We start from the raw sequence: 18750 nt of genomic DNA on the forward strand, positions 1-18750 counted from the left end.
TTCCCAGACACCTGAAAGTGGTTAAACCACCTGTCTGTTGTGTCTGTGGGTAGGGAGCTCTTAGAAACAGATGTATGCTCGGCTCTGTGCTGATTTTTTTCCATCTTAGCAGAGGCAACACGATCAGATCAGATTTCCTCCTGCACACTCTTTCACAAGACACACACACTCGGGTCAGAAAGTGATGACACTGGTGATGGTTGGGCTTACTGTAAGGGCTTGTAGACAGCAGAGGAAATGAAGTGAATGGGATATTGTTCAATGGCTTTAGAGGGCTGTGCGTGATGGACCTAGCATGCAATAGTATGGTGTGTATGCAGGGGCAGATGTGTGAACTAAATTCACAAAGGGCCGTGTTGCCTGACGGTCTGCCCCATCTAAACTCGACAACACCTGCTGACAGATGGTTGATGTGGTTTTGTTTGTCAGCACGATGTAACCACCAGTGTGTAGTTATTATGACAGGCACTTTAGCAGACTCAATTGAAGACTTTGTATATTGGAAAACTGGACACGGTAAAGGATTCTGCTTTTCAGGGCTTGGTAATATAGCCTGTCCTGTTTGTAATTACTTTAGAAATAGAAGAAAACCATGATGTGTTATCGTCTTCATTAGAAAATGACCACGACTTGAATGTTTTGAATGAAAGCTCAACACTTTTGCTTGTAATCTTCAAAACAGTTTTTAAGACCTGCCATTAAAGGAATAAAAAAAATCATTTAAGGGGATAGTTAAGACAAAAAAATGAAAATTCTGTCATCATTTCATGCACCCATTCACTTCTATTGTATGGACACAAAAACAATTTTCAACATTATTCAATTAAAATATCTTCTTTTGTGTTCTGTGGAAGAAAGAAAGACATACAGGTTTTAAATTACAAGAGGATGAGTAAGCGATGACAGAATTTTCATTTTTGGGTGAAGTATCATTTTAATACAAGCAGCTTACTAAAGAAAATCTGCAAAAACAGAAGTTAAGCATTATTTTTACATGGCTCATTTTGATTTAATTGAAGGGATTTCCAAATCTTTTCTGGGTTTTCTCAGATTTAAAGGGACAGTTACCCCAAAACAAATATTCTGTCATCATTTACTCACCCTCAAGTTGTTCCAAACCTGTATAAATGTCTTTGTTCTAATGAACACAGAGAAAGATATTTGGAAGAATGCTTATAACCATACAGTTTTTGGCCACCTTTGACTACCATAGTAGGAAAAATGACAATGGCAGTCATATAATACTATAAAAAGATGTTGTTAAACTATTGTATGACCATTTTTCTTCCTAATGCACTGTTCGGTTTCACTTTTTAACATCATCTTTTGTTATGATCTTTTTACTAACGTTAAACAACCAAAATAGGTTTGAAACATGTGAGTGACATGTTTTTGTTAAATGTGGGAGACCTCAAGCACTTATTCCCCCTGTCCAGTTCTTGGTCTATAAATAGAGAAGATCTGATTTGGGCTGTTTTGAAATAAGATCCATCTGGGGCTCATCCTCACCATATCGACTCTAACACTTAGAGCCAGATTAGTTCGAGCTTCAGAGTGCATCCGAGAGATACGCTGCTTAGAGCTCTCTTTCTATTCCAGCTCACAAACCAGCGTTAAGTGCTTCCATTCCAACTGAAGCCAGAAACAAATATCCTGCCTGTCTGTTTTAATAGGTGCAAGAGTTACACCCCCGCCCTGCATGAATGTTATTCTATCTCGGTGTGCCACTCCGTTTTAAAACGCCAGTCTCCTATTGGTTGATCTCTCCCTTCTGCCTTCTCTTTCATATTTTTGTCACAGTGTATCTCATTCACCAATTTCCACGTATAAATGTATGTACAGTAACACACACTTTACTATCTTCACAGGCATCTTTGTCTTGTTTTCCATTAAATATAAAAAAATTAAATCTTAGACAAACGTAGATTGTGTTAAACACATTTGAATGCATAAGTGGCTCGTTTTCTTAGAATATTTCTTCAATGTAAGTATATTTGTTCTTGTTGCATCTTTTTTGAACTGAAGCTAAAAATAGTCAGTGCCAAAAAACACACTTCAGGATTATTTCTCTGTAAACACGTATGAAGACCTTCATGGGTGTTGTAGATTGGTGTTGTCTGATTTGAGTTGGTTTTGAATTTGATCCAAAAACATACACAGGTTTTGTACAAATCTCCCTGTCAGATTATTCAGAATTAAGCCTGTTCTCTGCACCTCAGCCTTCTGCAGAATCACTGTCGTATCTGTCAGCGTGTGTCGTTTAATGGCCTGTTCCTTTTTAAACTTTTGTGACCGTAGGAAACGAACCCTGCCTTTTTTTTGTCCAGGCTAACTGCAAAAAAACAAACAGACAAGTCTTATCCACCTGTCTGTCCTCACTTGGCCTTTTCCCAGGTGTTGTGGGGTCTGCTGGCCCTGCCGTTACAGGCCTGAAGGGCTTTGTGTTGTTTTGCTGCCAGGATGATCAATGGCTTGTTTGTGATGCTGGGAAGAGATGGCCCGGACCACACAGCCGCAGAGAGCGGGGGGAGGTTATGAAGAAGGGATTGGGCTCTGAGCCGGCTGGGGAAAGCTGCAGTTTGCACCTGTTGCAGAGTGTGGCTGGGCCAGACGGGTGGTCGGGGGTCACGTGGACGTTGCCTCGCAGGAAGCTGGGGCTTGTTTCTCAACCTTGTGGTGACACTGTATGGGCTTGTGTCACCAGGGAAAGCTGTTGAGATGTGTAACCTTAAAGTAACACTGTAAGAGCTAATTCCGCTGAATGTGACAAATAAAAAGTATATCATGGTTCAGTTAAAAGGTTACAAAAGTTAAGAAACTGTTTTGGCTGCTCAACTCAAGTTCTTCAGACCTGAGATGTACTTAAGTTACGGTTTAGAGAGTCTGATCAGTCTGGCTCCACAAGCCTATCCAGGACTGAAAGTAGCAAATATTTTTCGCTCCGTTACTCCCTGTGTCAGAAATGTGAGGGTGGAACGTTTGTGAGCTGCATGCATGCCTGGGATGACTGAAAGCCTGGGATGATGTCATGTGTCTACCCTCCTGACTCATCATTTGTCTAATTGAGCTTTGACTCATGGGACAGGGAGAGGCCCTCACCCTTCCTTGACTGTCTGAATCCACATTCCCCTTTAATCCTTAAATAATACCGCCTAACACGATTGCACACAATCACACATCCCCAATATACAGTATGAGCACACACACACACACAATTGTACAAATTGCCACATACACCACACTACTGTATACTACCATCAGGATTGTTTCCTTACCCTCATCCTCTGTCTGTACCACCTTTACCACATTTTGTCCTTTTTGTCTAATATCATAGTCACAGGTTTTGGTATGGAGTGACTAATTTGGTGTCTAGGGTGGCAGAATTTGAACGCCCATCATTTACATAGTGCTGTACATTTACATTGTCTGTTTTGCATGTGTGTGTATATTTTGGTTCATTTAATAATTCTTTCAGTTCCCATTGTATTTGTTCGGAAGCGTGTGGCTTAGCGGTTGGCATGTGTACCCTGGTAGAAAATGTAAGTGGCGCTTGCCCGTGCAGCAGGGCATTGTGGGAGGGTGCCAGGGGTTTGCTATGCAGTTGCTGAAATGTTTTTTTATTGTGTTGCTATGCAGTTGCTAGAATGTTGGGTAACACTTTATTTTAAGGTCCAATTCTTGCTATTAATAAACCATTAACTATGACTTTTGTCTCAGTAAACTCCTAATTTATTGCTTATTAATAGTTAGTAGTTGTTAGGTTTAGGTATGGGGTAGGATTAGGGAAGCAGAATATGGTGATGCAAAATAAATACTAATAAACAGCCAATATGCTAATAATATTCATGCTAGTAAGCAACTAGTTAATAGTGAGAATTTGTCCCTATACTAAAGGGTTACCGGATGTTGTGGCTGAGCAGTATAAGTAAAGAATAATTATTTCATTAGGGAAATACCTGTATAAGTAAAATAAAATTAGTAAAAAATAAATAAGTACAAAAAGAAGTGATTAAGTATACGTATTAATAGTTTACATTTGGGGTTTCAGTTATGGCCGAGAACATCGACTTGCAGAAATAAAATGGTTACTCTGACATTTATTGGTCATTCTCCTCTGATAGTTTCTGACATCACTGTGAACTTTGCACCCCATGCATCGCTCTTGCTCTATCTCTTGCCCCACGCCTTCACCTGTAGCAGTATGACACTGAACGCTTTTTACAGGGTGAATCACCAGCAATGGCTCACATCTGTTCTGTGCTCAAAGAACCTAACCAGGAAAAACAAGCAATTACCGGTGGGATTTTTCAATCAACTCTTTGGCGAGTCGGCTAGGGGGCTTGGGGTGGGGGGAGAAGGTGGGTGGAGGAGATAATTAGACATGGTTAAAAATAACCCAGCTCATTGTTTCCACTGTCCCACATTCTCAGATAAGTGTGCGGCTATTGGCCAGTGGATTCTGTGCCGCTGTGCAGAACACTTAGCGTTTTTGAAACGGTTATGTGAAGCTGTTGGCCACTGGGTCACAGGACAAGGTTTGACGTTTCTGACAAAGTCATATGTATTTTTGGATCGATGTTAAGAGGGAACTGTTTCCAAGTCAGGTTATCACTCTCTCTCTATGCTGATACATTTTTTTGTGCATTTCGTATTAAAGATCCAGTGTATGAAATTTAGCGGTATCTAGTGGTGAGGTTGCAACCAACGGCTCACCCCACCTCCCTTTCAAAGCACTACGGTGGCTGACACAGGACTAAGATGTCGTGACGTTTTCGCTTCTTTGCAGAAGGAGACAACATATTTACGAAACACGCTCTGTAGAGCAGCTTGTCCATTTAGGGCTACTGTAGAAACAACATGGTGAATTCCATGCCATGGTTACCTGTGGTGTATGTAGGTAGAAATAGCTCATTCTAAGGTTAATGAAAACATAACGCTTCATTATGTAGGGTCTTTAACTATATAAATAGTTATGTGTATTATATTGCATTTCTGTGAATAGGTCCTCCAAAAAATTACACATTGGACCTTTAATATATATACTACTCCTGTGTCTTTTGTATTATGTGAATGTATAAAGAAGGTGCATGGGATAAAACACTAATCATGCCCTTTCCTGTCTCCACAGCCTTCACTTCCTGTCCTGTATACCCTATCCAGTCAAGCAACCCATGAGGCCGTTCACCTCCTCTGCAGGATGTTAGTTTTTGACCCAGTGAGTGCTGTAGAATATTATTTTGTTTTACCTTGCTTACACACTGAAACATTTGAAACTAAAGCAGATACTACAGTTCGTCTGGCAAAACATGTCAGCCTCAGTATTTTCATGCAATTCACAATTTTTCTTGGATTTCTTTGGATTTCTGCTTTACTTAGCACTTTTTATGCTACATTGCTTTTATGTATTCGCCAGGGTTGTAATGTCTTTTAAGATGTTTAATTGGTCTCTGCACAAGTTATAAACTCAACAGTCGCATGTAATTGCTTTTATTTGTTGACGTAGCTCCATTTGGGAGGAGTGAAGTTAGTAGGAGTCATGTTTTTAAAACTTAAAAAATGCTTATTGTAATGAAAAAAAACGTCTCCATTACTGATGTAACCACCGTTCCCTGATGGAGGGAACGAGACGTTGTGTCGAGACAGAATGAGGTTTGAACTTGAGAACCTATCATCTCTGATTGTACTTTTAAAAGGCCATTGAACTTTGCGCCCCTGCATACAGGTATAAAAGGAAGATGGCGTGCCCATTCATTCACCTTTTGGGCTGAGGAAGGCATTCTTGGTTGCTGCAGGGGAAGGCGAAGCGTTGTAGCATGAAGGACACAACGTCTCGTTCCCTCCATCAGGGAACGGAGGTTACATCCGTAACTGAGACGTTCCCTTTCTGTCGGTCTCTCTACGTTGTGTCGAGACAGAATGGGGTCACTATACGAAATCCACATCGCTGAGCCGCGTCACGACTTTCAGCGGAGCGACACTGACTGGCCTGGGTGAGTCACAAGTGAGCGTTACTGCGAATCGTAACCCTCCAGTTGTGTAGTAACGCATCAGTTCGAGTGAGTCAACGACGAGAGGCTCTTACCAATGACGTACAGGCGGTGACCTTCCTACTCTAGAGATGAGATAGCCGCCCGGCACCGTAAGGAACTCTGGGAAGCGCTACCCCCTCGCCTGGGGGGGGGACACTACGGAGACCACATCTGCCATAGGGAGATAATACGTGGAATACCTACACGGTCTCACCACTGGGGAGATCTCATGGGAGTAGTAGTGCGGGGCCCCAACCAGGGGTGCACAGAAGTGGTGGAGTCCACCGAGGGGAGGTCACAGGTTCACCAGCAGGGGAACCAAAAGTGAGGAAACGTCTGACGGGACGACCCAAGGGGGTGAGTCACTACGTGTGGAACACTAGCTGAGGTATAGGGGTTCACCTCGTGAGGGGAAACTCTACCTCTACTGGGCTTGGAATACGTGCCGCTCCGCCCGGCTCGTAAACCAGAGAGGTGCTTAGTGATGGATGGGATGCTTGTACTTCGCCCGGTGGGGGAAGTAGGGAAGCTTGAATAGCGCACTAACTTACCTGATGAAGGGGAGAAGGCGCTTCGCAGGCATACGCCCAGCCGGTCTACATGGGCAGACACCGTCCTCTACACGAAGGTTGTAAGGTAAGAAACCGGAGCTCTGCAGATGTCTGCCAGAGAGGCGTTCCTGAGCCAGTGCCCATGAGGAGGCTACACCCCGGGTGGAGTGAGCTCTCACTGCCAGTGGGCATGGGAGATCTTGGGACCGGTATGCCAGAGTGATGGTGTCCACGATACAGTGCGCCAATCTCTGTTTGGAGACAGCTCTCCCCTTCTGCTGTCCTCCAAAACAGACAAAGAGCTGCTAAAAGATTCTGAAGCTCTGCGTGCGGTCCAAGTACAGGTGCAGAGCGCGTACTGGACACAACACGGCAGGGTTGGGTCTTCCTCCCCAGGAGGGAGCGCCTGCAAGTTCACCACCTGGTCCCTGAAGGTAGTGGTGGAAACTTCGGGCACGTAGCCAGGCCGGGGTCCCAGACCCACGTGGGAGTTGCCTGGCCTGAACTCTAGGCACTCGTTGGACACAGAGATTGCATGCAGATCCCCTACCCTCTTGATGGAGGCGAGCGCCACTAGAAGAACCGTCTTCATTGTGAGATGAGGTAGAGCGGCTTCTCCTTGGGGCTCAAATGGGGCCTTTCCCAGGCCCACGAGAACCACATTGAGGTCCCAAGAGGGTACGGAGCGGGGCCGGGGAGGATTCATCCTCCTCGTGCCCCTCAGGAATCTGATGACCAGGTCGTACTGTCTGAGAGACTTACCGGCCACAAGCGTGTGATGTGTAGCGATGGCGGCGACATACACCTTGAGCGTAGAGGGGGAGAGGTTGCTCTCTAACCTATCCTGGAGGAAGGACAGCATGACACCGATCACACAACTCTGCAGATCTTCCCCGCGGGAAAAACACCAGGACGAGAAGAGGCGCCACTTGTAGGCATACAGTTGCCTAGTGGCTGGAGCTCTGGCTTGAGTGATCGTGCTCATGACTGCGGGAAGCAGGTCACTCAGGATCTCCTCGTCCCGTCCAGGAGCCAGACTTGGAGGTTCCAGAGGTCTGGTCTCGGGTGCCAGACCGTGCCCTTCCCCTGAGAAAGAAGGTCCTTCATCAGGGGAATCGGCCAGGGGAGAGTCATAAGAAGTGTCATCTCTGAGAACCAAGTCTGGTTGGGCCAATAGGGCACAACTAACAGGACTTGATGCTCCTCTTCCCTGACCTTGCACAGGATCTGTGCAAAGAGACTCACTGGGGGGAAGGCATACTTCTGCTTGTCATGCAGCCAGCTGTGTGCTAAGGCGTCCATGCCGAGGGGACTCCAGTGGAGGAGGCGTCGGGCGAGTTGTGACATCTGCCATGAGCGAATGCCACCCTGGCAGTTGATGTATGCCACGGCAGCCGTGCACTGAATGAGGGGAAGGAACCTCTTCAGAACAAGCCAAGCAGCCAGCAACTCTAGGCAGTTGATATGCCACTGCAGGCGGGGGCCCGTCTGACGACCAGACACTGCATGCCCGTTGCACACAGCACCTCAGCCGAGCAGGGAGGCGTCTGTCGTCAGCACGACGCCCCTCGAGACCTGCCCGATCGGGACTCCAGAAAGGACACGTGCGACGGCAGTGAGGCCCCATCCTGCACACTCTGAACAAGGCCCTTCACAGGCTCCCGTTCAGAATGTTGACGCACAAGCGCATCCTGATGTCCGCCCGACATCAGGATTGGTTCATGGCTATCGACCTGAAGGACGCGTCTCCATTCTCCCTCGTCACAGACCGTTCCTTCGGTTTACCCGCGAGGGTCGAGCATACCAGTACAAAGTCCTGCCCTTTGGTCTGGCCTTGTCTCAGTTGTGGCGGGTTGAGGTCCATGGGAGTCCCCAGCTCACCGCATGTGTACGGCTTGGCAGCTGCCGCGGAGCGGTATGCAGGCGATGTTGTGGCTGCGTCCAAAGAGAACACAGCCTCCCGTGACCGCAACAACTTGATCGACATATGCTCGCAGTGCGGGCATGCCGTATCAACGAACGCTACTTCAGCATGCTACACAGCATGTGATGCAGGTATCGTGCCCGTCGGGTTCGAGGACGAGGCGGCCACATCCAATTACAGCGGCGAGACATGCCTGGCGACATGTGCACGCTGTAGGAAATTTCAGCTCTTTTAGGAAATTTGCTCTAATAGACACCTAGGTCGGCTAAGGAAACGCCCAGGGGAAGTTGCACACAAGAGGACAAGTCCGCTGCTCTGCGTCGTAGAAAGTCCAGTAGGGAGATCAGAGAGATAACAGTCAGCATTTAATGCATCGCAGGTTCCAAAGAACAAAAGGTGAATGAATGGGCATGCCATCTTATGCACAGGGCAGAGACTAGCATGTACATTGGCCTCTTAAAAGTACAATCCGAGATGATAGGTTCTCAAGTTCAAACCCCATTCTGTCTCGACACAACGTCGAGAGACCGACAGAAAGGGAATGAAAACTAAATACAAAAGTAATTTATATTATATATATATTTTTATTTATTTATTTATATTGATTTATATGGAAAATATCTTGAAAATAAACAACATTTTAAAAATGTATTTAAAGCTACAAAACATTTGTAACTTTTTTTGAGTACATTAAACATCTGTATTCAAATCTTTCTTTACTTAAGCTGTTTCACAGTGGTAAGCTTATAATAGTGATGATATATTTTGAACTATATAATACGAATTTTTTTGAAATGTCAATTTTTACGTCATTTGACTTTAACCCACAAAAAGGTTTGTAAGTAAAGAAACTTTATATCAATTTTATGTTTAAAACAATATGGATGTAATGCATAAATTGTGGAATGCTACAATGTTAAAGAAATAGTTCACCTTTAAAATGAAAATTCTGTCATTATTTCCACGCCCTCTTGTCATTTCAAACCTATATGACTTTGTTTCTTCTGCAGAACACAAAAGAAGATATTTTGAAAAATGTTGGTAACAGAAAACCGTTGATCCCCATTGACTTGAATTGGTTTTTGTTTCCATACAATAGAAGACAAAGGAGACCAACGGTTTTTGGTTACCAACATTTTTCAAAATATCTTCTTTTGTGTTTTGCAGAAGAAAGAAAATCACACAGGTTTAAAATGACAACAGGGTGAGTAAATGATGACAGAATTTTCATTTTGAAGGTTAACTATTCCTTTAAATATTCAATTATTTCACATTAAGACACTTGTTAAAAAGCCAATTCTATTGTATTTCATTACACGAAAATTCAATTTGAGTAAATCTGTTCCCCGTTCAGTCAAAGCGGATCTCTGCGAAGGACGCACTGGCACACCCGTACCTGGACGAGGGGCGTCTGCGCTACCACACCTGCATGTGCAAATGTTGCTACACCACTTCCTCTGGCCGCGTCTACACCAGTGACTTCGAACCCGTCACCAACCCCAAGTTTGACGACGGCTTTGAAAAGAACCTGACATCAGTACGACAGGTCAAAGGTGAGTGCTCCTTTTTCCGTCAATACCGATTCAATTCTATTATGCATTTGCTGATTCAAGTACTTCTACAATGCAGGAGTCAAACATTGTTGGTCTGCTAGTTTGATTTTCTCTCGTCGCTTTGTGCACTGCATTTTTAAGCAATCTAAAGGTCTTAATTGTATTGGACCTATTTGAGAGCATGTGCCGGTACGTGTTAATCAGAAGTCCTGCTGGGCACCTCCTGCTCCAGATTGCCCCGCTGCTTCTGTTGTTTTTGTCCCCCGGTTTCTCTCATCGTTGGGGGCCCCTGGATCTGCGCTTGCGTTCCGCTGTCAGCGGTTATTAGTTAGAGTCTGTCGCTAAAAGCAGGCTTACTGTGCTGTCGGCTTAAAATAACCCTGCCCTTCACCCTCCCTCCTCTTCTTCCATCCTGTGTGCAACGTGTTTCCACTGGAGGATTAGTCAGTGCGGATGGAGCCGACCGCCTGGAGACATAAAGCGCTTTAGGGTAGGCAGCCGTGCTTGGAAGGCAAGGGGAACCCCTCTTGGATTGAAACACATGAGGAGCTTCCTTGTTTCTCCGCTAGTGTGGGTGTGTCTGAGGTTTACTGATGGTAGGAAGTCAAGAGCTTTTGATTATATCACGGTTCTGCCTGCAGTATCTTTCATAAAGATCTATCGAGAAAAACTGTTGATCTGAATAGTCACTTCTGGAATATGTCCTGAATAGTAAATTGTATAGTCACGTCTAGCAGCATTTAAAAATATTTTATAAAAATAATGTATTTTATAATAAATTCATTATGTAAGGTCTTTATATACCTTTGAAGACATAGTTATGTATATTATATTGCCTTTCTGTCAATAGAGCCTTCAAAAAAATGACACAAAGCACCTTAAAGCATGACAGCCATACTCATGTTAATCTATGCCAGTCACTTTGCTAAACATTCGCTTACCCAACTATTACGACAAAAATCCCTTCTCAACCTTATCTAACTAAGAACTAAGAGTTCATGAACTTGGGGGCCAGCGAGGCAAATCTGTATACCTGTATCACAGTCTACATGAAAACGTGTAAACAGTAATGAAGGCTGATCTGTGCTCACCCCTCCTCTTTCTCTCTCACACACAGAGATCATTCATCAGTTCATTATGGAGCAGCAGAAGGGGAATCGGGTGCCGCTCTGTATCAACCCCCAGTCAGCTGCCTTCAAAAGCTTTATCAGGTCAGGATACGGATCTCATCTCAAAATGAAGCCTGTTTGCATAACCACTTATTTGCCTTGTCACATTTGCCCCATAAATTCTCATTAGGGTAATACATTTATGAAAATTGCCCTGACCACATGCAATGATTTCTTGTGTTTTTCCAGTGCAGGAAATACTGCAATATTTTATACTTAAAGTGATTGTTCACCCAATCATGATTTGCTCACCCTCTTGTCATTTTAAACCTGTATGACTTTCTTCCACGGAACACAAAAGAAGATATTTTGAAGAATGGGAGCGACAGCACCCATTCACTTGCATTGGTTTTGTATCCATACCATAGACCTTTTTCTCGCCGACGTCACGCTTACGTCATGGCACTAGTTGGAGGCAAAACAAAGGGAAAACTGGAGGCGGCCAATACAAACCAGCACAGATTCGGCAACATAAGGAGTTTAAAATATCATCTTGTTGTGTTGTTTAGTGCCACAATTGACAGAATACAGTCTCCAATTTGATATTTTAACAGATTCCCCTGCCATTGTCAAACAAAAACACTGATGACAGCTGTAGTTAAACACAATAAAACGAGCGGACTGAACAGCAACGATCATTAAACATGCTCGCGTTTCACTTCATAACAGTAACCTAAGATTAAAAAACTACTGTCTTTTGTTGGTGTGGATTATGATTTGGGTCTAAAAATATCTCACATATGCCTAAATCATAAACTGAGGAACAATGTTATTTTTCACATAGCGTTAACTTTTGAATGCATAGGGTATGCTCGCTAACTTTGTTAGTTATACAACTAGCAGTTAACTATCGGCCAGAAACTAAACATAAAAGAAACTGTTGTATTTTTAGTTGTCACAAGTGCATTAGTATAAAGGGAGAGGGAACAGTGAGAGGCTCATGTTATGTGTCAGGTTTGTGTTCAAGTAAATGCATTTGCTAACGGTTGCCACTGTTAGCACACGCAGGCATCTATAGATGTATACGCTCTCAGTTCAATCTTTACTATAAACACTTGGTTTCTCTGTCTAGTAGGTGTAGATGTCAGGCCACTTAACTGGAGGTAATCATGTCAGTTCTTCTCTGGATCCATTGAGTGAGCGCGTACAGGTCGGCCAGATTCCTTGCGTTAAAGTCAACTTTTTTAAAAAACAATTGCGGTCCTAGACAGTGAGTGATATTACATGTTAAAGTTTAATCAGATTTTTTCGAGTCATTCTCAAAAAGCAAGCAAACAAAACGTGATCCCTAGCATTAGTAATGTGGTCAGAGGGATCTTTCTGCCTCCAGCTAAGCTCCACCCACAAAAACGCATCACAATGTTTACTAACAGGAAAGGCGTCTAGAGAAGTGAATGGCCGCCCCCGTTTCTGTCACCAACTTTCTTTAAAATATCTTCTTTTGTGTTCTGTAGACCGGTAGTGTATATATGTATTAAGAGTTTGGTTCCAAAATGAGATAACTCCGTTTAAATTTCTTTTCAAAAATCATGTTAATTTATTGTGCATTCCAATTAATATCAGTCAAACTGCAGTTGGTTTGTTCTGATTTAAGCCATAATAACAAAAAAAATACAGCTAACTAACACAATAAAACACAATAAAAACACGATTGCATAATAAAAACATGACTTTTGAAATTTTTTAAAAACTGAGTTGTCTCATTTTGGAACCAAACTCTTCATATGTAGCCTACTTTATTTTGTCTTGTTATACTCAGTGTTGGGTGTAACTAGTTACTAAGTAATTAGTTACTGTAATTTAATTACTTTTCCCTTGAAAAATTAAAGTAAGGGATTACTCTTATTTTTTCTGTAATTTAATGACAGTTACTTCTGAAGTAATTAAACTAAATACTGTGTGTAATATACTGTATGTGTGTGCAACAGTGGAATTGACATCAAAATTCAAAATCTAACTTTAAAATCTGTGCTTTAATGTATAATTCTCACATTTGTAATACTTTGGTCAGTTAATTTTATATTATTTATTTGAATGAATTAAGTACAGTCTATCCTTGAATCACTTAACTAATCAAGGTTGATGTATGATATAGAAAGTAATTAGTAATAAGTAATTAAATACTTTTGGAGAGAGTAATTTGTACTGTAATTTATTTACACTATTGAATATGTAATTAGTAGCTAGTAATTAATTACTTTTTCCAGAGTAACTTGTCCAACACTGGTCAACACTGACTCTTTACTTGTATTTATGCTTAAAACACGTAAAGAAAAATACAACTTGTTCCACATGACAAAATATTAATATATTCAAGTAAATTCTGTGAATTATCTTAATTTTGCATTAAAATATTTTTCTGTTTTTAGGAAAGTTCTGGTAATTTTACTAGACAAATCCCAAACTCATTTAATAGACTCTAAAGATATTATTTATTGTATTTTTAAGTATGAATACTTTAACATTCAGGTATATTTAAAAATACTGATTCCAGTGTTGTTAACCAAAAAGTGTTTAATTGCTTTTTTTATTTTTGCCATGCTGTTATCTGACCCATCAACATATTTTACTGAAACTTCATATTGCACAAAATCTTGACAACAAACACAATATTGTTCACATAAAAACAATCATACAAACACTACAAAAGTTCCTCAACGTCTCAACACTAGATGGAGACATCTGCACAATAAGAAATAACACTCCACTCTCTCCCTCCATAGCTCGACAGTAGCTCAACCCTCCGAGATGCCTCCATCTCCTCTAGTTTGGGAGTAGCTGAGGACATCGATGACAACAGTAATGGTGGACATCCCTCCCACGGCGCCGGTCCGCGCCCACCCCTCACGCACGCTGGACTACTGACCCCCAGGCATCCCCAAACTGCGTAGCATTTCACTGGAGTCTAGGATTAGCCATGTTGCTGATGTGTGTGTGTACTGTAATACTAAATGGAGTTTTATAGAAGCAACCACTACTGTTTGAGTTCAAGCGGGACACGGGAAGGGTCGGTGTGGTTACAGGGGGTTGGTTTGTGTGTACGGTAGAGGCGTACCCACATAAATCGAAGGTTCGCGAAGCACGCCGAGACGCCCGCGAACACGTGCCCTCGCAGGCGAAGTCGACCCCTGTGGACTTTAATGTATTTTGGACACCAGGGCGGCGATCTCTGCACGGTATCCCTGAAGGAAAACTCATTGAGTTTGTGCACGCGAGTAGTCCTGCTTTATTTATTCACGGAAGTCGGCAGTGCTTCACATAGTTCAGAAAAGAAGGCAACTTTCTCTCTCTCTCATGCTTGCACCTCCACTAAAAACTGTGACCACTTGTTCGACTGAAGTGGGCTCATCGCATTTCTTTCCTTCAGCTGTAGTGTGAATGTTCATTTTATGACTTTCTTCCATTTTTGCTGTCATCGTCATTTTGTTTCTCGATCCATTTATCTTCGTTTGTATCTCATTGTCTCTCATATCCACCTTTCATCAGGTCAGTATTACTTAGTGCGACACTTTGCAGAGATGCTGATAAGATCTGGCAGTACTTCTGAATGTGGATGTATTCAGTACTTTTGGGTAACAGTACGACACAGCATTTCTTGAGCATCAAGGATCCAAAGTATGCGAGATAGGCCTGAGGCAAAATCCACCACTGGGTGTTCTTTCTTTTGGTCACCGAGATGGTGCCTAAAAGTGGTTTATCTACAGTATAAAGGTGCCGTAGGTGTGGGTACCTCAACATCAGAGGTTTACGAAGTCACCCGGCCCACACAGTAGGTAGTCCCTACACATTCAGAAGAGAGCATACAGAGAAATCTTGAAAGGCGTTTGTTTCTTGATACTGAAAAGTAGTATGTAAAAACATGTAATACATAGATTTAGGGATGTCTGTTTGAACCTGTACCCCTGCTTTCCCTGCTGGAAAACCTAGAACTTGGGTCCAAAATTAACAAATGCGGGTGAAAATAGGCTTTGGCGAGTAAATAAAATGTGATGAGATTAAATTGACATGTAAAAATAATGCAATGCGGCTTGCTGCTGTGAGAAATGAAATTGAAGATGTTTTTGTTTTAGTGGCTTAATGAGTACCACTGTCAGGTGCATCTTCAGTCTTTGTGACAGGTGTCGTAACAGCCTTGTTATAGGACAGCAAAATATATTTAATAAAAAAATGGGCTGATACAGTTTTATGGCCAGTAAGGAAGACATTTTTCTGTACTGTAAAGTGTCCTTTGCCTTGGTAGGAGTGGCAAAAAGTTGGAAATTTTGGACCCTACCTAGAACACAGCATGCAGATGATTGATACCAAATAAAAAAGACTTAAAAAAGGCAAAGATTACTCAAAGATAAAAGATAATAGGTTGAAACCTGAGATCAACCAAACCATTCCATAATAACAATGGTTTATTACCAGTCCTTAAGTGATAACACCATTGTGTGAGTGCATGTATGGACCCTGTGCATGTTTATAACTGACTGTGGCATCACAATAGTGATCCAGTTTGTGTCGGTTCAGTGTCTTCTTCTGTAACACCCCCCAAGCCCTTTTCTTTAAAAGAATTCTTGGAGATTATGAAATGAGTTTCTGGGATCGTGTGTGGTCTGGAAAGCGATTGGGAGCAGGTTCACTGTAACATGCATATATTTCCCATACTGTTTTCTGCATTCTCAGACTCAAGACTAAAACAAATCAAATGAAAATATTTAATATATTTTTAGAGAATTATTTTTATTTCTTCCTCAATGCGCTATGGCATGCTTTCCCATGATCCACTGAGTACGGTAGGCCTATGTAAATACGTAAGTAGCAGGTAGATTTGGAAATAAATGAAAAATCGACAAAAATAAGAACATACGAAAATCGCCAAACAAAAAATGTAATACTGCTGTATAGACGTTGAATTAGCCTGCACATTTTTAGGGCTTTGAAATTTTATTTTATTTTTGAGACTTGCATATAACTGTACATATTTTTTCTCTTTTCTGGTTTTTCTTTTCTTTCCCCCTGCACTAGAAAGTGTAGACAAAGTTATAATCCAAATCAGTATGAAAACGAAACAAACAAAAAAAACACATAACCAATTATGTTAATTGTGTCTTGTGTGCTGCAGAGCTGTGGATACTAGTATTGAAGTAGAGCCCTTTTTTAATTATTATTATTATTATTATTAATAATTTCCTTTAAAGAAACACTGAACTGTTTGTGTATATGTATATAATGGATTCACATTGTTGGTCTCTACCTCTTGAGCTTAATGACTTGGTTGTTTACCTCCACAATTTTATTGCTACGTGGAGATTTAAAACTTGAATGTCCCTTCCGACTTTTATATTCCTATCAAACCCTGTATAAAAATCAAAGTCATTCAAATTCGATTGGTTCGAGGTGGTTCCCATCATCATATTCTTGTACAAACTACCATGTTCTCACCCCAGTGTTCTCCGACTGTTAGATCACAAAGCATATTTGTCCTGCGAGACAACCCACGATGATTATTAACATGGTATACTTCACCAAGAGACGTCGTTTAAGATCGGAATGTCAAATTAAAGCAAGAGTATGAAAGATAACATGCAGAGTCAAATACATACAAGCTCATATGGGGTAAACCGGAAAGGTACTACATCTGCTGTCAAGTTTTTATAAGAAATTTGCTGTTTATACTCAGAGTTAATGGTATTTGAATACATTTTACAACATATATATATATAATGTAAAGTCTGAGTTCGATGACCTGCAAGCAAGACAGGTGATTCATGTGAACCGGAAACACTCTGTGGATGTTCTGTGTTTCACTGGTCTCTTTTCAGAGTGTAGATTTGAAGTACTGTGGTGAAGCTCATTAAATGTTGACATTTAAAACGAAAATGAGCTGTCTGTCCTTATGTCACTTACAAATTTAGCTGTTCTGTATGTTGTTCTTTTTACGGGAAAAAGTGTTGATTCAGTTACACAGAGCACCAGTTTGCCAAATTTCAACTTGCAGTATTTCAAGGACGTCTACAATTTATCAAGGTTCAGTTGTCTAAGAATAACAAGATCAGTTATATTTTGCAGTACTTTGAACTAAGTGGTTCTGAAATATTTTAATTTCACCCCTATATTCACTTTTTTGTCATATAAAATATAATTAAATATCCATTTTTCTCATTTTCACAACTCATGATCATGACCTGAAATGCATTGGAATGACTGAGATGTCTGTTATTTTCTACATATTTACACAAACACAACAGCACCTATGGATATGTTGGTAGTTTCACTTAACAAATTCTAGACATGTATCTCTGAGGTGCTTATGGAGGGAAGACGGCTTGTTTATGTGCGGGTAAACATGTGCACTGAGATCTAATCAAAAGGTCTGAATGCGACCGTGGAAGAGTACAAACAGATTAGGAAAGTGCTGGCACATCTCTGCCAACTGGGGGAACGTTTCCAGAAAGTTGAGTTCATTACAGAGGTTTAGACCTCTATCTTACCTTGTTTGCTATGTAAAGGACGTTTCTATAGAATAAATGACTTGTGTGCTTTTTAGTTTTGTCTGCACTATACCAAAACGTAGTAGGCCTATGTGTAAGCCATATCAATGGTATGCTTCCTAAAATATTTGTAACTTCACATTAATCACAGTATCACTTAAAATAATGCCAGATATCATTTCATCCGAATTGTGATGGAAGTAGATGGTTTCAGTAATAACTTGGAAATTCCAAGCATGTTTTCATGGTAATCCACAATCAAGAATAACATCAAACAAATATATTTTGGTTGGATAAATCTACATAGTATAAAGGCACGGTGTGAAGATGTAACAGCAAATGTTCTTAAAGTATGCTATTAATCATGTGTTGTTTTATTTTTGGAAGATTTGAGTATATTAGGCTACCTAGTGAGCAGAAAAAGAGGACAACATTCTTGAATATCAGTGCACGCACCATGATGTAGCAGAGCTATCGCTTATGAAAATGTCAGGTGTATAGATTCTCATTTCTTTTTCCAAGATGCATGTGCTTTGGTTTAATATCTTGAAAGCACACACAATGTTATCACTTACGCATGGGGAATTCTTCATCGGTACACGTACACATTTTGCGTGCACACATCAAGAATGACTTTGATGCTGTTGGGGCTTTTCCCTCTATAACAATGAGAGCTTTCACTACCATCTCCAGGTGAAATGAGGGGATTGTGGGTCGCCATCTGGACGCTGTAGTGAGTGACTCAGTGGCATACCACAACTGCTTATTAGGACCTCTTAGCTACTTGATTTAAAGTTCAAATACACAGACATAGAATAAGACAATAATAAATACACAACAGTTAAACAGAATTTTTAAAATATTTTGTAATTTATACGCTGACATTCACAGAGTGTATTAAGGCTAATTTCACACTGACCCAACACACAGTTGTTGTCATTTGTTCTCATGGTCATTCACAAAACTGGATTAGAGAAGTTAATCGTGCTTTGTTGGTGAATTATATAACATTTATTTGAAAAGCGATTGTTTGTATTGTAACAACAGC

The 18750-nt window shown here is 41.4% G+C and overlaps 1 protein-coding gene across 1 annotated transcript in view; it reads left to right on the plus strand.

Annotated features, from left to right (window-relative positions):
- Positions 1-17982, plus strand: part of nlk2 (nemo-like kinase, type 2) — a 78013-nt gene extending 60031 nt beyond the window's left edge. Inside the window, exons 8-11 of the mRNA XM_057350583.1 lie at positions 5129-5215; positions 9859-10057; positions 11175-11268; positions 13950-17982. Of these exons, the coding sequence (XP_057206566.1) occupies positions 5129-5215; positions 9859-10057; positions 11175-11268; positions 13950-14004 (435 nt within the window). The 3' untranslated portion in view covers positions 14005-17982. The remainder of the gene's footprint in view (positions 1-5128; positions 5216-9858; positions 10058-11174; positions 11269-13949) is intronic.
- The last annotated feature ends 768 nt before the right edge of the window (positions 17983-18750 follow it).

This window comes from Triplophysa rosa, linkage group LG14, assembly GCF_024868665.1.
Source record: "Triplophysa rosa linkage group LG14, Trosa_1v2, whole genome shotgun sequence".
Lineage (NCBI taxonomy): Eukaryota > Metazoa > Chordata > Actinopteri > Cypriniformes > Nemacheilidae > Triplophysa > Triplophysa rosa.